Source organism: Hemibagrus wyckioides, linkage group LG08, assembly GCF_019097595.1.
Source record: "Hemibagrus wyckioides isolate EC202008001 linkage group LG08, SWU_Hwy_1.0, whole genome shotgun sequence".
NCBI classification, from domain to species: Eukaryota; Metazoa; Chordata; class Actinopteri; order Siluriformes; family Bagridae; genus Hemibagrus; species Hemibagrus wyckioides.
The window spans coordinates 14,696,210-14,718,557 of NC_080717.1; the positions used below are offsets into that span (position 1 = coordinate 14,696,210).

The 22,348-nt window shown below is 38.7% G+C and overlaps 2 protein-coding genes across 2 annotated transcripts; both read left to right on the forward strand.

Annotated features, from left to right (window-relative positions):
* The first annotated feature begins 316 nt into the window (after window positions 1-316).
* slc24a6a (solute carrier family 24 member 6a) lies at window positions 317-13,462 on the forward strand. The gene is given in 18 exon segments (XM_058396151.1): window positions 317-827; window positions 1,797-1,892; window positions 4,411-4,487; window positions 4,780-4,854; window positions 4,947-5,031; window positions 5,140-5,243; window positions 5,321-5,395; window positions 5,504-5,529; window positions 5,623-5,676; window positions 5,806-5,948; window positions 6,117-6,229; window positions 6,232-6,285; window positions 7,270-7,546; window positions 10,415-10,581; window positions 10,703-10,817; window positions 10,905-11,017; window positions 11,148-11,213; window positions 11,800-13,462. Coding segments are annotated over 18 exon segments (1,839 nt in total). The 5' UTR covers window positions 317-739; the 3' UTR covers window positions 11,911-13,462.
* Window positions 13,463-20,121: 6,659 nt separating this feature from the next.
* urp1 (urotensin-related peptide 1) lies at window positions 20,122-21,430 on the forward strand. Its single transcript, XM_058397532.1, has 4 exons — window positions 20,122-20,330; window positions 20,927-21,055; window positions 21,154-21,194; window positions 21,288-21,430. Exons 1-4 carry the CDS (start codon window positions 20,126-20,128, stop codon window positions 21,423-21,425), a joined length of 513 nt encoding a protein of 170 aa, XP_058253515.1. The 5' UTR covers window positions 20,122-20,125; the 3' UTR covers window positions 21,426-21,430.
* Window positions 21,431-22,348: the final 918 nt, after the last annotated feature.

Below are 22,348 nucleotides of genomic sequence, written 5' to 3' on the forward strand. Positions count from 1 at the left end.
TTCGGTATCAAATGTGTTCAAAAAGAGTCTTTTTCAGTTTTGCTGAAGACATCAGAGTAAGGGCCAAGGGACTGTCAGTAACAATTTGCTGATAAATATCAGAAACCATGTGAATGAATGAATAACTGATTTTTTTTTTTTTTTTTTTTTTTACACAAGCTTATTCAGCTGGTTTGGTTCATGACAGTAAGCTATGTAAATACATGTTATTAATAATATAACACAAGTAGCTCCTGGCAAACTTCAATTTTGCTCTCGAAGGAAATAAGGTTGGAGACTCCTGCTCTATTCGATTCGCTAGTGCTAGTGCTAGTGCTGTGTTTTTCCTCAGTGCTCCTCCACGAGGGCGCACTAGTAGAGCTCTTGTTTGGGAAACACCCTCAGCGACGAAGTGTGTAGGGAACACAGAGGGGGGGCACGGATGCGCGAGCATGCCATAAACAATACATATGGCCTGAGACTGAAGATCCCTCATCATATTTCTGCACTCCTTTCCTTCCATGCATGTAGCTACCCGGTGATAGGATTCATGTTGGGAGGAAACGACCTTTGCTGTGCGTCGCGAGGCGGAGTGTGAGGATGATGTGGCGCGCGAGCGGCGTGTGATCAAATCCAACTAATCTGACAAATATTATCGAGGATCGAGAGTTCTTGTATGTAGGCAAAAATAAAACAAAGGCGTTTTTCCCTGTCTCGCACCGCCATGTTTTGTGACTTTTAGGGGCTGAGCAGTGGCGTGATGAAGGCATTGTGCACGAACAGGCTCCTGAGGCGACTGTGTGTTTGCGCTGGACTCATCGCCCTCAGCTGGCTTCTCCACGTAACAGGTGCGTGCTTTCTTCCTAATATTAAGCTGACAGCTGTTAATAAAATGAAATGTCCAGATGAAAAAAAAAAAAATACAGTATTTGTGGAGACCCTGGACTACGCAATATGAAATATGATTTGGACCACCATCATCCCTCCAGTTAAAGCAGGGTCCAGTGGTTTAGTCTGAAAGTAGCTAGTGTGCAGATGTGCAGAAAGAGGTGAGAGTAGAGCTTTTTTCCACTGTCGTCCATCACATTCACGCCTTCCATACATCAGTTATGCACAAAACAATGTGTTCAAAACATATAGAAGTGACAGCAGCTACTTCATCTGCAAATCAGCAGAGCTTGAGCAAAGGACTGGATAGAGGAAAGCAGAGTGTGCATATAGCCAGCATATCAGCATATTGTGACAATGCTCAGAATCAATACTGAAACACTGCATGCATGTGCAGGACTTAGGTACTTAAGGGCGGGGACTGGGACTCACTACATCGTATAATCAGATAATCTTGTAATCATCAATAAATGTGAGTGCATATTTTAGTTCATGCATTCTACGTCAGCATAAAACAATGCACATTAATTATATTTCATTTATCTAAATATATCTCTAAACACAGTTGTCGCTTCATATGTAGTGACGTTTTGTGCATTCTGTTGTTTAGAATTCTTTAGAATTGTTGTTAAAACAACAACAGTAGTCATAATAATAATAATTGGGTGGCACTGTGACTTTGCACCTCTATGTTTTTGGTGGTTTGATTCCTGCCTTTGACCAGTGTGTGTGGAGTGAGTTAGCATGTACCCATGCTCTGGGGGTTTCCTCTGGGTGCTCCGGTTTCCTCCTCCAGTCAAAAGACATGTGCTGTAAGCTGATTGGCATGTCTGAAGTGTCTTATCTGTATAAAGCAGGCTGATATTTTTCTAATGTAAGCAATAATATCAATAATTGTACATTGTACTGTAATTGTTCTGGTTTTACAGAGCCCCCTGATAAGGATTTCGATCTGATCTGGTCTAATCGAAAACTGACTCAGCAGAGTGGAGAGTTGAACCAAACATCAAGCAAACCACGAGTTGGTGAGTTCCAGTCTGTTTAATTTCCCTTTACATGTACTCTTTTCCCCACCCGTAATGAGGAAATGCAAAGCACAGTGCAGATAGAGAAGCAAACAGTTATACAAGTGCTGTAGAATCTGACTAGAATCAAAATGATAAAAACTAAACCTTCTCTGTCTCACACACACACACTTGGACAGAAACACAGCTAAATGTGAGGGTTGGGGATAGTATGCAAAAGTACCACCAACACCAAATAATGATATATTTTAAGGTGTAGATTACGATACACACATTCTCTCTCTCTCTCTCTCTCGCGCTCTCTCTCTTCCTTTCTCTCTCTCTCACTCTCTCTTTTTATTTCTTGCTCTTACAGCGCTCCTTTACTTTTTTCTTGTTTTGCTATTCCATCTTTTCCTCTCTCATCATTTATAGACAGCTGCCTCCTTCCGAGCCAAGCCCCCTTTGAGGCTTGGTGTTGCTAAGTAGCAGAATCTGTAATTTCAGAACAGAGGAAGGTCTGTTTTAAGCAGTCAAAGCATGGTGCTTAAGAGAAACACGTCACACAGCCCTTTTTTCCCACCGATCAGCCCTCTAATCACTCACCTATGGCAATGTTTTTCTGTCTCACTTCCTTGGCCTTCTCTGAAGACAAGCAGTCTTTGATCATTTGCGCTGCTTCCAGCAATGCGTGAGCTCAGTTCAGGCTTTCTGGTCAGTAAAATTGCTGGTAACATGAGTTGAGGTTTAACTTTTATATCATATCAATCATATCGAGTGGGGGTGTCTAAATCCGCTTTTACATAATTAACCAGGAAAGTTTTGCCGAAGCAACAAACCAAGGGGAAACTTCCAGTCACACAAGCTAACTGCTCTGCTATTGTATTATTATATTTGGTTCTGAGTGTTGTAGATCCCTGGAAAAATCCAGAGAGGAAAAACATTGAAGCAACAGAAATGCTGCTTCTGCCCAAAAAAGTCAAACTTTAAGGTCTGAGTTTCACTATGGAGAAAACGCTACGGAGCAATCTGATGCTGATTTCTAGCACTATGATAACTACCTCAGTTAAAATGCTACCAAAATATCTATCCATCCAATCATCTATCCATCCATCCAATCATCCATTCATCCATCCCTCCATCCATTTATCCAAGAGTTGCAGGGAACCTGGAGTCTATCCCAGGCAACTTGGGTCACAAGGCGGGGGACACCCTGGATGGGGTGCCAACTTATAACAGGGGACAATCACTCACAGACACACACACACACACACACAGTAGTATCCGGAGGAAGCCTCGAAGCAAGAGGAGCACATTGCAAACTCCACACACACAGGGTGGAGGCAAGAATCAAACTGCCAACCCCAGAGGTCATGGCAAACATGATAACCACTAAGCTACCATCTCCCTGTTAATGAGATCCACAGTATTTACTCCACTTTTCTGATGTAGGTTGCACATTGAACATCAGCTGCTTATTGCTTTTTCATGAAATTTGCTTTGTGAAATCACACATACAATAATATGTGTTTCTCTTTGTTTTTTTTTCTTGAGTTTTCTTTGTACAGCATTTCTCTCTATAATCACATTCCAGGACCAGGGAACTTCTATTATCTGACCTCACAAGATAAAGAGTCTCCTCAATCCACTGCTAACATTTTAAATCTTTTTAAGTTTGTTTCTTCATGTATTGTATGTCAGCTATGTAGTGTAGTGACTAATGAATCCACATGAATGCCTAAAGCAGTATTTGGAATTTGGGACTGCTTTGTTCTCTTTGCAATAGTTTTGTTGAGCACATAACCACCCACTTAACAATGTGTGCACAAGCAAACTTTTTCTGCAGCAGTTTCTACATACACAGAACAAATCTATGAAATGTCTCTCATTGTGTTAATGTAAGCAGGCCTGTTGCCTTGGGTCCTGACCACTGTATCAAATCAGCTACAGATGATCAGAGATTTCAGTGAAGCCAAAAGAGACATGGAGTTAAATGTGTAGTCAGTTTCTTACTGAAGTTTTCACAGATAATACAGTATAATGACATCAGCTGTCATCAAAGTTTGCTGAGGGTTAATCAGCCATTGGCTCAGCGATATCTACTAATTTTTTGTCTGATCCTGTAGTTGACTGACTTTTAATCAGGCACACTGCAGTCTAGTAGAGGAGGAGGGATAGAAAAGGCTTTCAAATGCTTTGTCAATACACCTCCTGCCTGCAGATGCTTTAGTTTGAGAAGGCTCTTAATCTAAAGAGCAGACCATAATTACATATCTGAATTTAATAAGACCATGAATATTTAGAAAAATACCAAACTATTTTACCTTTTTTCCCAGTTCAAAAAAATGAAACGCTCATTTCTTACTGTATTCTGCATAGAGGCACTAAAGCAGTTTGAACATGGAGAAAGAAAAGCTGCAATGGTTTCCAAGTTGCTTTTATGTCAATAATTTAAAGCGGCTTGCTCTGTCTCTAGCCCTTTACTAATGGACTGTGTACCCCCCCCCACACACACACACACACAAACACACGCCCCCAGCGATCAATGAATTTCCTGAAGATGTCTTCACTAAGGAGCAGAGAAGGCATGGGGCGTTGCTGCTGCATATCTTCTGTGTGAGTTTTTGCACAAAAAAACACTTGCATCAACACAACATCGTGCAGTTCCAAGTTACAGCATAGTACAAGAAAAGAAAATATACTTGAGACTTTTTAAATTGTTTTATAAATGCATGAATACAAATCATTGTATAATAAAGTCCACATATAATTAGTCTGGGAATAAATATGGAAGAAAAAATAGTGGCATTTAAAAAAACACACAAAAAGCCAAACCCCAGGAATTAATTGAGAACAGAGTTTTGGTATTCACTGAAAAGGCACGTTCTCTTTTGTTTTACATCTGCAGGCTGTTTACATGTTCTACGCCCTTGCCATTGTCTGCGACGTGTATTTTGTGCCATCTTTGGAAAAGATCTGTGAGGTCAGAACTGTTTTGCTATTGTCTTCGCTTATCCATGTAAGAACACACATCCATCCGTGTTCAGTAAATCCTTAACACCTTTTAATTTGCAGAACCTACATCTGAGTGAGGATGTTGCGGGGGCAACCTTCATGGCAGCAGGAAGTTCTGCTCCAGAGCTCTTTACCTCTCTGATTGGTCAGTTTTATCAAACTTGCATGGTCAGAATGGTGATCGGTGACAGCTTTTTTTTATATTATTAAAGAATATTATTCAGACAGGTGTGATTTGTATATATTGTCTCAGGTGTATTCATCACTAAGGGAGACGTGGGAGTTGGCACCATAGTGGGCTCAGCAGTCTTTAATATCCTAGTTATCATTGGAGTGTGTGGAATTTTTGCTGGACAGGTAGGATACTTATTTTTTTTCCTAAAAATAGGAGAAATGGAGATATATCGAGATCTTTGTTTTCTTTATCCTCATAGACGATCTCTCTCACATGGTGGCCTCTCTTCCGAGACTCTGTTTACTATATCATCTCAATCTTGGCTTTAATTCTGGTGAGACTTCCTTGAATTACATGTTGAATAATCTAAAGCTATTTTTATATATTCTGTATTTTTTTCTCAGCTTGATTTGTTACAGACAGACATGTTCTTGACTTGCAGATCATTTACGATGAGAAGGTTCTCTGGTAGGTTTCAGAGGTTTTTCCATTGCTTTTGAAACAGTATAAACATGTTGAAACAGAATCTCAGACTTTGTGAACTTTGCTTGGTTGGCACAGGTGGGAGACTCTAGTCCTCATATCAATGTATGGAATTTACATCCTTATCATGAAGTACGTAATGATCAATCACTGAAACTGAATGCTTTACATAGGGTTTTTATAAGAGTAGTGATGGCTTATTAAGTGTGTGTGTGTGTGTGTGTGTGTGTGCACGTGTGTTTGTATCGGGTTTACTTACAGATTTAATGGTCAGATCTGGGGCTGGGTGGAACTGAAGTGTGGTATACCTGGACAGCCATGTTTGGTGAGCAGCCTACGGCAAGATGTAGCACCAGAGGAAGCTAGCACACACTGTGACACTTCTATGATCCTGATGAAGAAAGGTAGGTGTGCGTGTTGCTTGTACAGAAACACTTTCCCAATACGTTGAAGTTGTTTATATTTTTATAGAAATTAACACTAGATTAAAAAATTGGAATGGGAAGCAGTACATTGCTCCATTTTTAATTGTTTAAGGATCAGAAACACTAAAAACACTTTGTATTTCTCAGATCAGTGTGCAAGTGAACAGGACTCAGCCGTGGTGATGGTGGATGACCTGATGAGTCTGCATCCTCACCAGTTCGCTTTATCAGAGGCAAGCCTCCATGTCATGGTCACCCCCTCTTCTTCTCTCCCCACATGCGCCTCAGCATGGCTGGATGCATGCTCATCGCTGAGGTAATGCCCACCCACTCACCTTTCATGCTAGTCGACTGGCAGAAACAGGAAAGCTGCATTCTCTTAGCTGATAAAACATGGGTTATCATTTGAAGTGTGTGGATATTAATACTGCTAGCACAATCAGGTAAGAATGCGACCTTACGGCTTTACTAGATTTGATTCAGTTTTTATTTTCATTTTCTGTTAGCTGTGTTTAGCCAAAATGGAACATATAGTATGTTTAAGACCAAACAAAACTAATTGGATGTAATCCACAACAGAAAGCTTTATAGTGATGTCCCAGTTATTGCCCATTATTTATATAACTATTATAACTATTAAATATTACTAAAAACCAAAGAACCAAAATCACACACAGTCTAATAATAATAATAATAATAATAATAATAATAATAATAATAATAATAATAATTGCGGCTTGCAGATAAATTTATTATTATTATTATTATTATCAGGGTGTTGCCACTTTAAGAACTTTAACTAGACATGGAAAAAGAAATTATGTATTATTTAGGGAATGTAAGAGCACTTAAATCAGGAATTATATTTTCAACTTTGGTGACCTGAATACAGTAGCTTAAGATAGATCTGCTGTGGTGTCTGTCTCTGTATTCTATATACTGGAATGAGTTTCTCCATATTTTATTGTTTTTTTTCCTCTCACTTCTCAAACTCAGTTTATTCCATCTACATGCATATGCATCCTGACTTGTTTGTCTTCTTGACCTTTGCAACTCAAGGCTTCCCCATGCTCTGCTTTACATCTCGCTTAGATTTGGATTTTTATAAGTTACCTTTGCTGAATCCTCTCAGCTTTACTGTTGCAAATTAATTTTACTGCTGCAAAATTATTTCCATTTTAAATCTAATCATCTGATATAAACAGAACATATGGATTCATATTTGTCCCCTTAACCATTATGCTGAGTTCCTTTTAGATGCTCCCTCTGACATTCTTCCTCTCTTGCTCTTATCCCACAGAGGCAGAGATTGATCATGAGCCGGAGCTCAGGGGAAAGTGGCAGTGGCACAGGAGAAATTCCCGGTCAGGAGAGCCCAGGGATGGAGGGAGCACCCTGGGGACTAGAAAATGGTGACAACATGGACAGCGAGACTCAACCACTAGAAGATGCAAGGACATGGGGCAAGGGGGGAACACTGGAGATGGTGGAGGACATGGGGGACACACAGCCCAAAGACACCGAGGAGGATGAAGAGGCAGAAGAAGTACAACCCTTCAATCCCCTTATTGTGCCAGGCAAGTAACTTTAACACATGTGAGATAAAAAATAGACTGCTTGATAGGCTGAATATACAGTAACTGGTTCTCTGAACTGGTAGCAAGTATGTAGCCTACTTGTCCGTTATTTTGAGCCTACATGGCCCCATTTGAGATATTTTTTTATTGTGACCTGATTAGTGGTGCTCATGTTAAATTGTACAGAGTGATTAGAATTCCTTAGACTGAGCAGCATGTTGAAGTTAAAGGAATTTGCTTTGTATTTCTCATATAGATCAGATCAGCAAATTGTCTACTGAGCACATGAAAGTTCAATAAATGCTAAAAGAAAAAGTGTTCCTATAGTTAGCACTTACAGTTCCATGCTTTTCCACCACAAAAAAATCTTGCTGGCAGTTGCAGCAACACAAAGCTGCTGGTGTGTACCATGAGAGCCTGGTAGGAGAGATCCTAGCATCACCATGACTTTTATAAAAAAGAAGTGAACACCACCTTTCAGCATGTGTACTATTCAAAATATCCAAAATACAATCTAAAAGCAAGTAACTAGTTGTCATTATAATTGTATCTGTGACAGTGATGTTCTGTGGTGAGTAGATTCTGATGGGTTTGAATGAGAATCTTTCATCATCATTATGAATTATGAACTTCCCATATGTTTTGGCTCTCCAAGTGGTGGAATCAAAGGTAAACAGCATTTGGCAGAAGTTCAGCACTGGTAAACAGAATCATTTAATATTACAGTAACTAGCATATTAGGTGTTATATGCATTTGCCTTTGTACATAACTTCTTGTAAAACTGCTGACATGCAGCATTGATTTTGAGGCTTTTGTGTTGCTTTATTCACCCAAATGTGGCACAGAACCAGAATGATAATGCTTCGGTATTTTGTGACAGGTAAGGCAGAAGGTTGGGTATGTAACCAGGCTTCTACAGCTGAAAGGCTAACAGGACAATTTCCTATGGAACTAATTACTATTTGCTCCTTTGCTTAGCTAAGTACATATCGCAAAGTTGTCACCATATGATTGTGATAGTATTGTAAATGATATCCTGTGGATAGTCTGCTCATTAGCCACTGGTCTGTTGTTATCAAGGTCCAGTGCTCTGGAAACATTACACAACTGACTGTGTGATTTCAGAAACTTCACCTGGACACTAAGTAAATCTTGAGAGGCTTGATCATAATCCCAGTATCACACATAATCCCATAAACCCAGTATGGCCCACATAGCTCCCTCTGTCTTGCATGTAATCTTTGAGACCCAGCGCCACAGTGATGTTTGTGTTAGGCAAGAAGGGGTAATAATTTTATGCTTCCTGAGCCTGTGTGCCAACAACCTGTCCAGATGCCAACAACAGCTGGCACAGGTTGTTTTTTATCAGCCTCCAACAATGGCTTTTGACCCAAACAAACTTGTCTTCTTGTCATACATTATTCCCTCACCCTGTTACTTTGGCTTACACAGTGGAGTTTCTATGCATCATATATTGCATAGCCTATTGCAGTGTATCATATCTATCAGAGACATTAATGTCAAGCCTAGGGCTTCTGCATCTGTAAATACAGACAGTATGCCTGGTTTTCAGCATGCTCCTAAACATGCAAAAGAGATCATCCATGAACATTGTGTAATAGCCCAGCCAGTTACATGGGTAGAATGTACCACAACATAGATTAGGCAGTTGTCCAGTCATATTGGGTGGAGAATGGCCTCAAATCCAGTCTGCAGCATGGTCAGTACCACTGCTGGGCTGTATTTCTGCTTTGAAGTCCAACCTTCCCACTGATCTGATTATAAACTCCCTGCCAAACTGGACCTCATGATTCTTGCATATGGCCCATGCTCACTGCCAGCTTCTCTAATCTTATCTTTTCTTCCCAACGGGCTCTGCAGCTGTATCAGCTGCTCTCTTTTCACTGTAGTTTCACAGCCTCAAAGTATGATGATGAATTGCCAAGGCATAGACTTGCTTTGCTTTTATTCTTGCTAATGGCATTAGGGCAAGGCTGCAATTAGGGTAAGATCCTGAAAGGATCCCAGATGTTCCGTTTTAAAACAGTTTGGGAATAGATCATGTCTGACATCCAAGTCTTTGACAGAAAAGCTCAACATCCACTGAAATGAACCAGATGTGTCTTAGCAGCACAGTTGATAGTGACAAAAATAATAGTAAATCACATATTAGAAGTGTCATCACACGTCAGCTCTCTCTTTCTGATGGTGTAGATTTCAACAATTACAACAATTAGAGCACTATAACCTACTCTATGTATTTGAATTGTTCATGGAGCAATAGTCGATAAACAATTTATTAAACATCATCCATGACTCATTTATTATTTCACAACTAATTCAATCATTTCATCTGCCCAGGACACATTCATTCTGTTTACACACAACCATGATGCCATAAATGCACTGGAACCCAGAGCTTTATTTCCATGCGTTCACTCTCAGAATAAATAAATATATGTAAATTGGCTATATATTGATAGATTACTCTAAACATGTTTTGCCACTGCATACAATTAAAAAATGCTGTTAGCTTGACAAAATAAAGTCTGTCTGCACAAAGCCAATTTCCATGCATCTGGTTTAAAGGGAGCATGTATTACACGTGTGATGATACTTAAATTTGCACCTAGTACAGCATTCAACCTGGAAACGAGAGAGAACACATACATACATAAGAGCTAAGGTCTCTGCTGCCTTGAAGTAGTGTCAATGATGTAACCCAATATTAATCAATAATATCTATCAAACAATAAATAGTTTTGTTGATGGAGTTTGAACATGGATGCATCTTTAACAAGTCAATAGGCTTGTAAAGCTGTCTGTAATCTCTGTGTAATTTCTGTTCTTATGTATTTTTTCCACAGGAGGATGCTTTGAACGGGTGAAATGGTTTCTCTCATGGCCTTTAAGCTGTCTGCTTTATTACACTGTGCCCAACTGTTTGCTGCCACACTGGGAACGCTGGTTCATGGTCACCTTTGTGGTCTCCACACTCTGGATTGCTGTTTTCTCCTACCTCATGGTGTGGATGGTATGCATCATTCTACTTCACAAATGGAAGTATTTAACTTGCAGGACAGTATCAAATTTAAAGATAAATTTCATTTTTTCTGCATTTTAAAAAATATGCTCCTCCGTGTTCTGTGTTTCAGGTCACCATCATCAGTTTCACACTGGACATTCCAGATGTTATTATGGGCATTACGTTTTTAGCAGCTGGCACGAGTGTCCCGGACTGCATGGCTAGTCTTATAGTTGCCCGGCAAGGTACATATACACATATAGCAGGAAAAGATACTGCACTGGATCATTTTATTTCATTAAATCACATTTTATTTGTATATGCATTTGTAGGTATGGGAGACATGGCTGTGTCCAATTCAATAGGTAGTAATATTTTTGACATTCTATTGGGGCTCGGTTTCCCGTGGGCTCTGCGTACACTTGTGGTGGATTACGGGTCAACGGTTAGTTCCTGCCATTTTGTCTCTGTGCTGTCACTTGGCTTTTTTATTTGAATCTTGAATGCAAATAAACACTGCTTTTACACACGATATGCTTAAAACAGACTTAAGCTCATTTTGTTCTTTTTTCCAGGTCTTCATTAATAGTAGGGGACTGGTGTATTCAGTTATTTTACTGCTTGCTTCAGTCTTTCTCACAGTGAGTACTGGTACTAAAGCCTCCTATATAAACCTTTTTAATCAAGGTCAACTATGTGATCATTAATTCAACAATAATCCTGCATTCACTCTAAATTTTTTAACTCTTTTTACCAGAGGCCAAGGAAAAATGGAATTTCCGTTTATGTTCAGCATTGAATTTCTTTGCTATGTCACACTCCACAGTGGTGATTAATGGCTGATATGAAACTCGGGGTTTTAAGAATTTGTAGAATTTCCTAAGTATCTGTTTTTACTTTGCCTACTATGTAAATACGGCATCTAAAATTTGAAGCCATTAACCTCAACCACTAAAATTTTTTGTAAGGTTATCCCAACAGACGTGAAAATGTCTTACACTGAAAGCCAACAGTGTCCAGACTAATTTCTATCAGACTTGCAGCAATAAAATAATTCATTGGTTTAAACTGATTGAAAATGTCCCAAAAGTCGACTTCCATTTCACTGGCAGAATGAAGCGGCCGAGTGCTGGTGAAGAGGGTTAAAATATTTGTATTAATATCTGTAGGGTGAACAGAGCTGACAGCTGCTGTTTCATGTGAATGTGTTCTTCTCCTGTGCTGCAGGTTCTCAGTGTACATCTGAATCGCTGGAGACTTGACCGGAGGTTAGGCCTGGGCCTTATGGTCTTGTATGGTATCTTCCTGGTCTGCTCGATCTGCTTTGAGAAGCTGTAGGTCACATCCGACACTGCTAGTGACCCTGGAGTTATTCATGAGGAAACGTGACATTACTGCAATTATTGTATCAGAGCCATAAGGAGTAGGGCCTGTTTGGGTCAAATAGTACAGCTTTTCACACTTGAAATAGTGAACTCTGGGTTAATTTTCACATTGCTCATACTTTACCAGGGGCTAAAAATTTATCCTGGCTATTCAGAATCTGACATTTTACACTGTATATTTCTAAACCTGGGTCTTACTTGCATATTAGCGGTGTCAGCAACCATAATTGGAAAAATACAGCATGTGACCGGTTTAAACAATGGCTTGTCTCAAGCTTTTGCATCAGTGATGAAAAAATAAAGCTCCTCTATGCTCCAGTTGACACATGCTGTTCAATTTCTGTTTGGGTGTCTTTTGCTAAGCAAAAGTGTGAACTGTTCCTCTACCCAGGGTTAGACGCTGGGTTTAGAGAGACGGTAACCCGGGGTTATGCTCAGTGTGAAAAGCCTAGTGATTAGAGTCCACATTAAAGTGTTACTACTCCCTGTATTATTTATGCTGCTGATAAGAAGTATTGATATATATTTTAATGATAAAATTAAATTTGGCCTACTATTGCAAAAATGTTCAATAGTAAAAAGAAGTTCCTGGTTTGGACACTGGGTGTCACTAAAGCCAAATCTTTAATCTTTGCCATATTTAATATCATATTTGTAATAATAATAATAATAATAATAATAATAATAATAATATCATTTTCAATATCAAGTTTTATTCAAAAGGCCTACATTAATCTTACCAAACGTTTGGATAGATAACATGGCAGCACCAAAGAAACAGAAATAGAAAGTGAGAAACACAGGAGGTTTTGAGAAATGAGAACTGTTTTTTTTATATAACTGAAATTCAGAAGTTGACTGTGAAATCAGTTACTGTTTCACCCTTTTATTTGGTTTTTTAACAATTTGACCCCAATAAAATCCCAATAAGACCGAACATTGCTGATATAATTACACTGCTGGTCAACACAACTGGTCATTACATCAGCCTGAAAAGTGTACTTGAAGAGTTAAAAGCTATAGAAATTTTTTTTCTTACTGAGCAAGATGTTAAAGCTGTAATCAGTTGGTTATGAATATTAAACAGGATTAACGTAAGGTTCCTTAATTAAGCCACAGGATGTAATGTTTACAAAACACGGGTCACTTCTTTACCTTGTGCTTGTACATTTTCTACTGTAAAGAATCTAAAATGACGTAGTAATTATGAGCAAGACAACAAAAAAAATTAGAACAACACTTTTGCAGCAAGTCAACTTATGATGTATGTATTTCATGATGTAATCATTTTCTTTGGAAAAAAGCCAAAACAAAACAAAAATACACTTTTACCATTTATTTTATTTCATGCAAATTTGGCGGCATTTTACTACAGTACATGTGTGCATGTTAACACAAATTTTTGTGATGGGTTTCGCCTTTATTTTCTGTTTTGTTTTAAATTTACAATAATGATACAGAAATGGAAATTATCCTTGCTGAAATTTGAATTAAATATTAGATAAGTTGAGAAGGGAAAAACCTGAAAAGTGGATATAAATTTTTATTATTATTATTATTAATATTATTATTATTATTATTATTATGTTTGTTATTAGGGTCTCATTTATTTTGTGCTTTTTTCCAATAAAAACATTTATCACTAAAGTGAATTGTTACTATTATCATTATTATTGTTAAATTATTCTCACCAATTGTTTGCTCTTATGAGATAATTCTGTAATTGTCTTCTCTGTATACAGTTTTTTTAAGAACCCAAATGGATTTATCACCGGTGTAATAATTTGATCATAGCTTGTCGTAGCTTGGTTTGAGTGTTTATAACATTCAACATATTTTTATAAATCACACCATTTTTATTTGGTTTATTGGAATATTGAGGGGATTAATCATTCTCACATCACTTATGTTGATTTGCTGTCAGCTGAAATCTTTCATTGTAGCTGAATTAACTCTAATTCTGATTAGCTAAAAGGATTTTCCTATTGTCTGTTTTCCAGTGATGTATGAACGTGTGAGTGTCTCTCTTCACTTTTCTTACACTTCTATCTGTATTCTTAACTAATCTGTATGTTGTTGAGAGTGCAATTAAACACATTATGCTGCAATATAACACTTTTTTAAAAGAAATTTTATTTCAACATGTAAACAACAGAAGACAGAAGTTTTGCATCTATTTAGTTTAAAGATACACTATATTGCCAAAAGTATTCGCTCACCTGCCTTGACTCGCATATGAACTTAAGTGACATCCCATTCCTAATCCATAGGGTTCAATATGACGTCGGTCCACCCTTTGCAGCTATAACAGCTTCAACTCTTCTGGGAAGGCTGTCCACAAGGTTTAGGAGTGTGTTTATGGGAATTTTTGACCATTCTTCCAGAAGCGCATTTGTGAGGTCACACACTGATGTTGGACGAGAAGGTCTGGCTCTCAGTCTCTGCTCTAATTCATCCCAAAGGTGTTCTATCGGGTTGAGGTCAGGACTCTGTGCAGGCCAGTCAAGTTCATCCACACCAGACTCTGTCATCCATGTCTTTATGGACCTTGCTTTGTGCACTGGTGCACAGTCATGTTGGAAGAGGAAGGGGCCAGCTCCAAACTGTTCCCACAAAGTTGGGAGCATGGAATTGTCCAAAATGTCTTGGTATGCTGAAGCATTCAGAGTTCCTTTCACTGGAACTAAGGGGCCAAGCCCAGCTCCTGAAAAACAACCCCACACCATAATCCCCCCTCCACCAAACTTTACACTTGGCACAATGCAGTCAGACAAGTACCGTTCTCCTGGCAACCGCCAAACCCAGACTCGTCCATCAGATTGCCAGATGGAGAAGCGTGATTCGTCACTCCAGAGAACGTATCTCCACTGCTCTAGAGTCCAGTGGCGGCGTGCTTTACACCACTGCATCCGACGCTTTGCATTGCACTTGGTGATGTATGGCTTGGATGCAGCTGCTCGGCCATGGAAACCCATACCATGAAGCTCCCTGCGCACTGTTCTTGAGCTAATCTGAAGGCCACATGAAGTTTGGAGGTCTGTAGCGATTGACTCTGCAGAAAGTTGGCGACCTCTTCGCACTATGCGCCTCAGCATCCGCTGACCCCGCTCCGTCAGTTTACGTGGCCTACCACTTCGTGGCTGAGTTGCTGTCGTTCCCAAACACTTCCACGTTCTTATAATACAGCTGACAGTTGACTGTGGAATATTTAGGAGTGAGGAAATTTCACGACTGGATTTGTTGCACAGGTAGCATCCTATCACAGTTCCACGCTGGAATTCACTCAGCTCCTGAGAGCGACCCATTCTTTCACAATTGTTTGTAAAAACAGTCTGCATGCCTAGGTGCTTGATTTTATACACCTGTGGCCATGGAAGTGATTGGAACACCTGATTCTGATTATTTGGATGGGTGAGCGAATACTTTTGGCAATATAGTGTAGATTGGAAAAAGAATCTATTAATGTAGCTTTTTAACTATTTAACAATAAATATGTATTTAGCAGGCATACATGTGAATAGGAATTGTAACTGTATCTTAATCGTAATTCTCATGAAACATCTCAATGGGGGAAAAAAGTGCATTTCAGAAACTGCTGCTCTTCTAGGATTTTCACACAAAAGTCTATTGTTTCCACAGAATAGTGTAAAATACCTGATGTCAGAAATCAAAAGAGAATAGCCAGACTGCTTTGAGCTTTCAGGAAGGCTAGAGTAGCTCAAATTCCAACTGTGCTGAGCAAAAAAGCATTATGTACCTTGAGTTGAATGGCCAACAACACAGGAAATAACATATTAAGTTCCACTCCTCTCAGCCAAGACTAGGAATCTAAGGCCACAGTAGACACAATCTTCCTGAAACTGGACAGCTGATGACTAAAAAAGCTCAAGTAATAATTTTTCTGATGATTCCAATGATTTACCAATCATCAACTGTACCTTTATTAACCCACAAATTAACATCAAAGAAAACCTTTACATCAAAAATAGTATATATTGTATGTACACACACACACACACACACACACAGAGTATTGAGATCAGCTGCTCAATACCACAAGTATGCTTTCTATATCAGAATCAGAGTCAGAAAAGTTGTATTGCAAAGGGTCAGCAAGGAGCACTTTACAGAACTAGGAATTTGTCTTGGTGTCATGTGCAAACATATACACAGGTAAATAACTTAATAAGTTAATAAATACTGTATAAGGTGACTTGTATGAAAATTAGTGCAATAGAAAAATGTAAAAGGTGAAAGTGACTGTCCAAACATACACTATATTGCCAAAAGTATTCGCTCACCCATCCAAATAATCAGAATCAGGTGTTCCAATCACTTCCATGGCCACAGGTGTATAAAATCAAGCACCTAGGCATGCAGACTGTTTTTACAAACATTTGTGAAAGAATGGGTCGCTCTCAGGAGCTCAGTGAATTCCAGCGTGGAACTGTGATAGGATGCCACCTGTGCAACAAATCCAGTCGTGAAATTTCCTCGCTCCTAAATATTCCACAGTCAACTGTCAGCTGTATTATAAGAACGTGGAAGTGTTTGGGAATGACAGCAACTCGGCCACGAAGTGGTAGGCCACGTAAACTGACGGAGCGGGGTCAGCGGATGCTGAGTGCAAAGAGGTCGCCAACTTTCTGCAGAGTCAATCGCTACAGACCTCCAAACATCATGTGGCCTTCAGATTAGCTCAAGAACAGTGCGCAGAGAGCTTCATGGAATGGGTTTCCATGGCCGAGCAGCTGCATCCAAGCCATACATCACCAAGTGCAATGCAAAGCATCGGATGCAGTGGTGTAAAGCACGCTGCCACTGGACTCTAGAGCAGTGGAGACGCGTTCTCTGGAGTGACGAATCGCGCTTCTCCATCTGGCAATCTGATGGACGAGTCTGGGTTTGGCGATGGCCAGGAGAACGGTACTTGTCTGACTGCATTGTGCCAAGTGTAAAGTTTGGTGGAGGGGGGATTATGGTGTGGGGTTGTTTTTCAGGAGCTGGGCTTGGCCCCTTAGTTCCAGTGAAAGGAACTCTGAATGCTTCAGCATACCAAGACATTTTGGACAATTCCATGCTCCCAACTTTGTGGGAACAATTTGGAGCTGGCCCCTTCCTCTTCCAACATGACTGTGCACCAGTGCACAAAGCAAGGTCCATAAAGACATGGATGACAGAGTCTGGTGTGGATGAACTTGACTGGCCTGCACAGAGTCCTGACCTCAACCCAATAGAACACCTTTGGGATGAATTAGAGTGGAGACTGAGAGCCAGGCCTTCTCGTCCAACATCAGTGTGTGACCTCACAAATGCGCTTCTGGAAGAATGGTCAAAAATTCCCATAAACACACTCCTAAACCTTGTGGACAGCCTTCCCAGAAGAGTTGAAGCTGTTATAGCTGCAAAGGGTGGACCGACGTCATATTGAACCCTATGGATTAGGAATGGGATGTCACTTAAATTCATATGCGAGTCAAGGCAGGTGAGTGAATACTTTTGGCAATATAGTGTATATACAGATGTGAGGTATGTACACAATGTAAAATGAGATAAGTATTGTGTACAAAAGTGTGAGTTTGAATGAACAATTTAGAATGTGGAAGTGAGTGTCCAGGGTGGGGGGGGTCATCTGGGGGTAAGTGATACCAAGTGCTGTTTCAGAAACCTGTTTCAAATTTACACACCACCCTGTGCATGGTGCCCCCCATCTTGTGCCTCAGGTTCCCAGGGACAGACTCCAGGTTCCTTGGTGACATAAGCAGCACAGAAAATGGACGTATGGATGGCAAGAAATCGTAGAAGACAAGACATTTAGCAAGATTGGGAGAAAAAGTTATGTGAGGTATTCCATCAGTCTGCCAAATAACACTCAGTACACAGGAATAGTTCTATGGACCATGACAAAAGAAATACAATATATATACAAGAAGTTCTTGCAATATCCAGTCCCAGGTGATAATGGTCTTTACAGAGAGGTTTTTTTAGCTGGACACTATGCTTTATCAAAGATCAAAATGATGAGGGATATTAGTACTGTCTGATACTTTCATCTGCAGTTTCACAGTGCACAGTGCAACTTCCAGACAGTGATATCCATCATCACATAGCATGGTTGTTTATCAAACACCAGTCTTTGTGTGTTGTATTATCCACCTTTCACTTTGATAGATATGGCCTGGAGACACCACAGCAACATCCTGGAACACACGTCACTATGTACGTAAAGTCTCTTGTGTATTTGTTCAGGTAACAATATATGCTTCTTCTCTGATTTATTAAGTGAAGATGAACAGCCAGATTATTTAAAGCTGTAATAGATGCACAGCTGCTTCAGTAAAGTAGTAAAACTAGAATTTACACTTTGGTTTAATAAAGCCAGTTTAATACACTTAATAAATAAGTAAATAAATAAATAAATAAAACAGTCCCAGAGGTAGATCGCTTGTGAATGTTTAAATGCTAGTGTTCATTTAGTGTGATGTGGTCATTTATTGGTTATTCTGTTATTTGATGTTAAAGGGATTAAAATAGTTCTATTTGAGACAGAGTAGGCCACATTCATTAATGTTCTTATTTCAGCTTCATTACCTTTATGTTAATTGGTTTTTAATCTTCATTAACTCTTATCCTTATTTCACCCATCTTTGCTTTGTGCTTGCAGAGAAGGCATTTTACATTGGGTTGCTGGAATTTTAAGCACTATACAGATGTGTGCAACATTATTATTATTATTATTATTATTATTATTATTATTATTATTATTATTATTATTATTATTATTATTATTATTATTAATAATAATAATAATAATATATGGTGAATGTTTTTATTTGCTAAGCATTTATACAATATTACTATAATTAAAACAATTCTTAATGTAGAATATAATATAATGTTTTTTAATTATTCTTTTTATTTTATTATTATTATTATTATTATTATTATTATTATTATTATTATTATTATTACTTTTTTTTTTTTACAGTGTATTAATAGAAGTCTAAACATGTCCTGTTCAAACAAACAAATTGTTAATTTTTGGGTTCCAAGTTTGTGCCCATAAGGAATACATCAAATTTCTTGGAGCCTGTCTACTGCATGCTGTTTGTGTGATAACCATGACCAATAATTTGGACTTCAAAAAAGTATATGTATTTGCGATCACTTCAAATTTAAAATTTGCCTTTGTGCCACCAACTACTTTCTCTCTCTCTCTCTCTCACTCCACATTCGACTCTGGATATACCAGTGATTCGGACCCTTTCTGCTCTCTGCTCCTGCCTGATCCATTCTGATGCCCTACTTCTAGGTGGAATCTAATCTCTTGGAGGCCACTCACTGCTGAGGAGGATGACCCACATGGGCAGCCTAGAGACTCATGGGCCTGCTTTGGATAGTGCTACTTGGAGACCATGAGGTGGCTTTGGACTGCTGTTGCAGTCTGTTTTGCTCTCAGGTCTCCTCCATTGAACATTTGATGGCTTCAGCAAAAAGGAATTTATGTTAAAACTATAGTGAATTCATATATTATGATGGTGCCCATACTCATAGGTTGCTCAAAAGCTCCTGGTTATATAATAACACTTGACTACATAGTACACAGTTATAGAAGGGATATATTTATAATCACATCTGGTGTCACCCAGATGAAGATGAGTTCCCTTTTGAGTCTGGTTCCTCTTAATGTTTCTTCCTCATATCATCTCAGGGAGGTTTTCGTAGCTGTGGCTTGATCATTAGGGATTAATATAAATATAAATGTACATTTTAATCTTTTAAATTCCTGTAAAGTTGCTGTTTATTTGAATATTGCTGGTTTTAATGTCCACTGTTCACAACACTATACAAATAAAATTGAACTGAATAAGGAAAAAAATATTTCAAAATGTTCTAGTTCATGCTGATTATGTACAAGTTTGCATCTTTTAGGCCTGGATAAAGACAATGTTATGCGTTGACTTTTTTTTCCATATGGCCCATAGGTCTGACATGCCACACAGGCCATAAACAATGTGAACGATGGCTGATTGGAAGGAGAGAGTCAACATTTGTTAGGGCTCACTGTGCAAGCAGAGATAGGAACCCTATGAATTGTGAGCACACCCTGAATTACACCTATGACGAGAGTGCTGTCACATCCAAACCATTTACACTGATGGGGTGACATGAGCGATATTGATCCATCGAGAATAGATGGCCCTGGAAGATATAAAACCAAAGTCCCCTCCTACAGCCAGGAAACAGAGACTCAAGTGGTCCAAGATTCTGTCACCATGCTGTCTGTGGCACTGCTCTACATTTTGGCCGTGGTTTTTCCAGCAGTGAATGCATTACCTTTATACTCAGATACAGCTCTAACACCACACGAAGGTAAGTTCAGCCAAATTTGAAAGACAAGTCATAGGGATTTAATTCCATTTAATCTGTAACAGATGAAGAAATGGAGATTATATGACATTTTATTCTGCTTGACTGGAATGTGTATTATATTTTCACATGACCGTGCTATTACAGTGCTGGTTTGCTTACTGGCTGTCTTAGGGGCCTTTATGAAGAGAATTGTGTTTTTTACGTGAAATGTTATTATAATTTATACAGTTTAATATAGTTTCCTATGCAGTTAAGTAGGTATTGGATTCTGTTCTGCTTACATTATGTTGCCTGTTGAGTCAGAGAAAACTAAAAACAATGTTCAGGTTTCAAAAATGGCACATATTCTAGATCCATATCATGTTCCCATGTTTTTTTTTTTTTAATAAGATAAGATTAATATTTAGAGGCCTGTCTAAATATTTTAAAAGTTTAGAGACTTCCAGGGAAATTCATGCCTCTGAAGTTCTGCAAAAATGTCAATTCATTATTCACACAGTTCAAAATGTATACTTACCAGTATATGTATGAGCATCACTGTCACTCTTAACCAAGGTTAGGTCATGCATTCACACCCAACTTATGTATGTGTCCAGACTTCCTTCAGAAACTGGTGACAGAAATAGAGGATGACCAGAGCAATGACGTAAGCGCACAAAGAGATGTCAAAACCATCCTTCCTATCTTGCTTCACCATGAAAGAGACAGAGACTCTTGGCCTAAGGGTGAATAGTTTAATATTTAATATTTTAGTGAGTAGATCGCTTGTATTACTTTTCATCTTTTACTGTCATTTCACTCTGGATTTTGCTGCATGTTTCAGGAGAGAAAGAAAATCTCCAGCAGGATAAAATGAACCACATGGTAAGAACCATATGATGTTGTTGTCTCATGTTTCTTTTCCTTTCACGTGATTCTTCTGCTGATTATGTAACATCAACAAAAACTTTCTCTCAGGTGGATGACTTAAAGGAAGTAGTCAGGAAACTAGCAGCAGCAGATAACCTGCGCTCTCAAGGCTTTCTCCGATCTGAGCAGAACTTACCCAAGCCCAACAAGAGAGGTCAGACTTGGCTTTGTGAAATAGCTGCATGATTTGTGTATAGTGGATGTTGTATAGCTCTTGATGAATAATAATGCAGATTATTTATAGTTCTAGAGTTCTTATACATAAAGGAATTGTAAAAGCTTTTTTATAAATGTCTTATAAAATGGTTAGTTCAGGAATGTCTAATCTTATCCGTGAAGGCCTGGTGTGTTTGTGTGTAAGTTTTCTTTCCGAACCAAACAGGAGCCACACCTAATCCCACCTGTTTAATCAGTTGATCTTGACTTTCAGTAGACACAGGTGTGGCTTCCTCTTGTTTGGATTAAAAACCTACAACCACACCGGTACCTTGCTGATAAGACTGGACACCCCTGTGTTAGACTGTAGAATGAGAAGCTACCATAGTCTGCAGTTCTGATGTGCTCATAATTTTACACTGATATTATTAAATTGAAAAAACATGAATGCTTTCTTTAAGGACTATGGATAAAGATATTTATATTAAGGAACACCTTTACTTTTCTGTTTTGTACTACAGTGCAGAAATATCATTTCTCTTCTTTTTAAGGAACACACCACTTTATCACACTTTGTAACAATTCTCATGATCATATAAAAAGCTTTTACAATGTTTTATAAATTTCTGTGTGAATAACACATAAATAATGAAGTACCTGTTAGTTCATGTATTAATTAATACCTAGAGCTAAACTAAATCAAACCACTATGTGAGAAAGAATAGAATTTATTCTTTGCATCATTTCCAATAGTTGCAGTGGTGTACACAAACATCATTGCATGCCACTGGATTACTTTCATAATTTACACTTATCCTCCTTATTAAACATAGAAAGCCATACTAATAAAAACACCAATAATTTCATATCAACCAGTTTTGCATCATTCTCCCTCCATTTCTCTTTAAATCCCACCGTAGTATGAGTACATGCCCTGGACGGCTTGGGCCCGG